The following is a 5000-nucleotide window of genomic DNA, read 5'->3' on the forward strand; positions in this document are numbered from 1 at the left end:
ACCTACACGACAACACACACACAAACAGACCGACCACAGCACACACACATACCGAACACCACACACACACACAGACCGACACACACACACACACACACACAGACCGACACATACAGACCGACACATACAGACCGACACATACAGACCGACACACACAGACCGACCGACACACACACAGACCGACCGACACACACACACAGACCGACCGACACACACACACACAGACCGACCGACACACACACACACAGACCGACCGACACACACACACACACAGACCGACCGACACACACACACACACAGACCGACACACACACACAGACCGACCGACACACACACACAGACCGACCGACACACACACAGACCGACCGACACACACACACAGACCGACCGACACACACACACAGACCGACCGACACACACACACAGACCGACCGACACACACACACAGACCGACCGACACACACACACAGACCGACCGACACACACACAGACCGACACACACACACACACAGACCGACACACACACACACACAGACCGACACACACACACACAGACCGACACACACACACACAGACCGACACACACACACACAGACCGACACACACACACACAGACCGACACACACAGACCGACACACACACACACAGACCGACACACACACACACCGACCAACACGTATCAGATTTGGTTTTGGCTCATAATAGCTGGACTAACTACATTATTCACAAGCAGGTCTTTTTAAATGGCATGATATTCTATAACCAATTATACACACCAGGCACAGTGGGTGGTGTGTGTGTGTATGCGTGTGTGCATGCGTGTGTGTGTTAAAGATCTGCTCGGATCATCAGGGCTACAGCATTTGGTATAAAACACTGCAATGTGGCTTTCAATACATTAATATGTCTGTATTCTTTGTATTCTTGATCATTCATTTCTTTTAAAATAAACAATAGACAATCTTACAGGTGTTCGGAGGATGTGCTTCAAGTTTGAAGGCGGTTTGTTGAAGTAAAAGTTGAAAAGTTATCTGAGAACATTTATATTAAATTCAGAACCCAAACCAAATGTTTTTATTGCGATAAACTAAATTTATTTCTTATTTTCTATTTTAGCTTCAAAGCAAAATCTGAAATTGTTTTCAATCTCTGAATCTTAATGAAGTTAGATTTTTGTTAGCGATATTCTTTCTTTAGTTTGAACTTGGCTGTAAAAAATAAATGAACAGATAAATATAATGAATTGTTTATTGCTATAATAATTTTGCTGGATGAGAGACAGATGGATTTCTGGGATTTCAATACTGAGATGTGCTGAAGAAGAGAGGGGGGGGGAGAGATGGAGAGGGAGAGAGAGAGAGAGAGAGAGAGAGAGAGAGGGAGAGAGAGAGGGAGAGAAAAGATAGACAGACAGAAAGGAGAAAGAGGGAGAGAGAGAAAGAAGAGAGATAGAAAGGAGAAAAGGGGGAGAGAGAGAGTAGAGAGAGAAGAGAGAGAGAGAGAGAGAGGCTCTCCTCTCTTCTCTCTCTCTCTCTCCTCCTCTCTTTTTTTCTTCCCTCTTTCCTCCCTTCTCCTCTTTCTCTCTCTCTCTCTCACTTCTCCCCTTTTCTCACTCTCTCTTTCTCGCTCCTCTCTCTCCTTTCTCTCTCTCTCTCTCTCTCTCTCTCTCCTCCCTCTACTTTCTCCCCCTTCTCTCTTTCTCTCATTTCTCTCTCTCTCTCCTTTCTCCCCATTCTCTCTTTCTCTCATTTCTCTCTCTCTCTCTCTCTTGCTCCTCCCTCTCCTTTCTCTCTCTCTCTCCCTCTCTCTCTCTCTCTTTTCTCTCTCTCTCTCTCTCTCTCTCTCTCATTTCTCTCTCTCTCTCTTCTCTCTCCCTCTCGCTCTCCCTTCTCTCCCCGTACTTGCCTTATTGTTTTTAGAGATTTTGAACCTGTATGTGTGTGGGGGGGGGTGTATTATATAACAGTATATATATATCCATCTTCCATTGATAAATTCCACACTGTTACAGGTAGATTTTAGTGTTAAAGAGAACACGTATTTATTGTAAACTAGCTCCGTCGTCCTGCATCCTGACGTTGTTCCTTACTTGCATCATGACTACCAATACACACAAAACCACACATGGCAACAAGCCTCATCATGGCTGAGTCAGAGCTCTCTCACTGGATTCCTAGCCTGAGTGTTAACTCTCCATCATCTGGCCTCATCATTTATCACTCCGAGTTAGAAGCGCTGTGCGCAGCCAGGACATGAGGTCACAAAAACTATCCCTGGTCCTCATGATGATTAGATGCTGAAGTGTTATGTTCTACATTGTTAATAGCAGTAATGAGCATGCTCTGTTCTGGTCTTGGTGTCCATTTGTGACCCAGTGTAACCCCTACACCTACCTGCTACATTCAACGAGCGTCACACGGAGGCGTCCCTCCACCAACCGCTCATCCTGGACCGAGAAGTCTGGCTCCGGCGTTGGCTGTACTTGGAAGGGAAAGAACGGTTTGTACCTGCGAAGCAAAGAAAGGCAGGGTCAATCAGAAATCGAGTCATTTCCGTCACACGTCGTCACTTAATATGGCTTAAACAGGTAAGGTTCTGGGTTGTTGATCTGAGGATCAGGGTTCAAGCCCCAGCACTGCCACTGTTGGGCCCTTGAGTAAGGCCCCTTAACCCTCTCTGCTCCAGTGGTGCTGTATCATGGCTGACCCTGTGCTCGGACCCTGTGCTTTGACCCTTTGCTCTGACCCCAACCTCTAAAGCTGGGATATGTGAAGAAAGAATTTCGCTCTGCTGTAATGTTTACGTGACAAAATAAAGACTTGATCTATTAACAGCTCAAAGTATTTTTATCTTAACATCTCCCATTATCCAGAGGGACGTCGGCCAGGTCCTGCATTAGTGACGCTGAAAACCTGCATCTTCTGAAACGTCAGTGTTTTCATAGCGTCTACAAACCCACAAACGCACACACGCAGCACCCAGAACTTTCCAGGTCATTAAAAAAAAAGGGGGAAAAAAAAAAAGTTCGAATAAAATAACGAATAAAAATGCATACATTTTAATTTATAGTAGGATTTTAAATAATTCCAGAGAATTTTAATTAAACGTAACAAAAAAAAAGAAAAGAAAAATATATAGAAACTATATAAATACGGATCGGAAGGCAGAACTGAATGACTATTATGAATAATAGTGCAGTTGTGTTTCATTGTCATACCTGTTCTATGCAGAGGGTTTGTCAGGGTTTCTACATCACTACATGCTACATCCAAACCCGAGCCAGCTAGCGAGTGCTACAGCTTTACTGCACCACACTGCTTTACTTTAAATGAACAATCTCTCCTAAATGAACAAGTTCGCTCCCAAAACACCACATTCAATCAAGTGTGTATTGTTCTGTCAATCAAACAAGTCACGTTTGAACACTGAAGTAGCACCACCATCCTGGAGAAACGTTGTCTCATTTCACCGTGTCAGATATGTACGGTTAAAATGACAATAAAAGCTTCTTGACTTGTGTCCTATGGCTGCACTCGGTGTCTCAGCTCTACACGGTTTTGTGACTATTTTGTGTCTGCTTCTGTTCCTGCCTGGGGTTTCAGGTCTGAAGTCAGCAGACAGCTTTTACTCTCTGCTCACAAAGCATTATGGGAGCTGTGTGAGTCACGCTGGAGACCCGGGACTTTACCAGAAAAGGCACAGGCTGCATTGACGAGAATAACGTTTCTAAACCCGGATAGTGAGGGTTTACGGGGCGGAAATATGATCCACCAACACAGAGAGGGTGTGAGAGAAAGAGAGAGAAAGAAAAAGACACACTAAGATAGAAAGACAGAGAATGAGTGAGAGAAAGAGACAAGTAGATAGGCAGAGAATGAGAGAGAGACAGACACAGAGTGAGTAATAGAAATGGGTGAAAAGAAAGAGGGAGAGAACGCAATAATCCCCCAACACAATTATCCCAAAACGCAGTAATCCCTAACCCCGAATGCACTAATCCATAACCTCTAAAACACTAATCCCACTAATCCCTAACCCTGAATGCACTAACCCATAACTCACTAGTCCATAACCCCTAAGACACTAACTGCCGAAGATGCGAACCCCGACAAACTAATCCCCTTTAGACACTAATCCCTTTTACATACCCCCCCTAACCCCAACCCCTAACGCACTTATAACCTCTAAAAGACACTAACCCCAAAAACACTAATCCCCTTTAATCAGTAATCCCCCATCCCTAAAGCATGAACCCAGAACACACTTAACCCTTACGACACAAACAGACTATGATGTTAACCCAAACACACAAACTCTGACGTTAATCCCTAACCACAAACGCACTAACCGCAACACAATGTGTGTGTGTGTGTGTGTGTGTGTGTGTGTGTCTGGTTTCTCACGCTACAGTGACTAATCATCCAGAACAACCCCTTACTGTGTCTGCCACATGGCATGGCGGCAATTCAAACAAGTGGCGAATCTACTGTATCTGCAGGCGTTCCAGAGAGCAGCAGCAGGGCAGAAGTATGAGAGCAGTAGGGTAAGAGGGTAAAAGCATGAGTGTTGATTAGAGATAAAGGGAGAGATGTAATTTGGGCAGTAGAGGGCTGTGTGGATCAGCGGTCCGGTGTAGGGCATAGCAACATGAGACACTGGTGAGATATGAGAGGGAGTCCAGGTTAGGCCCAGGTTAGGCATATGGTTGCAGCATGCACTCCTGTGCACACACACACACACACACAATATAGAATTGCAGGCTGTTCAGAGTAAAAGCAGTCAGTCTCCTGCTCGGGCTCGGCATCTCGCTCGGGCTCGGCCTCTCTCCAAACACACCATTTATTTCCATCCAGAATCCACACCCTTCCGTTAATTTCTTGCCAAGATCATGTACTGGTAATGGTGAGGTGAGACTGCTGTGTACAGTCTAGTCCTGCACATCCCAGAGATTCTCAATGGGGTTAAGGTCTGGACTCAATGGGGTCCAAATCCTGTGTCAA

General features: G+C 45.3%; 1 protein-coding gene across 1 annotated transcript in view; it reads right to left on the bottom strand.

The window, feature by feature from the left end:
* Positions 1-5000, bottom strand: part of pdzd8 (PDZ domain containing 8) — a 59090-nt gene that overhangs the window by 28437 nt on the left and 25653 nt on the right. Inside the window, exon 2 of the mRNA XM_027142997.2 lies at positions 2394-2507. Within this exon, the coding sequence (XP_026998798.2) occupies positions 2394-2507 (114 nt within the window). The remainder of the gene's footprint in view (positions 1-2393; positions 2508-5000) is intronic.

Source organism: Tachysurus fulvidraco, chromosome 12 (assembly GCF_022655615.1).
Source record: "Tachysurus fulvidraco isolate hzauxx_2018 chromosome 12, HZAU_PFXX_2.0, whole genome shotgun sequence".
Classification (NCBI taxonomy): Eukaryota; Metazoa; Chordata; class Actinopteri; order Siluriformes; family Bagridae; genus Tachysurus; species Tachysurus fulvidraco.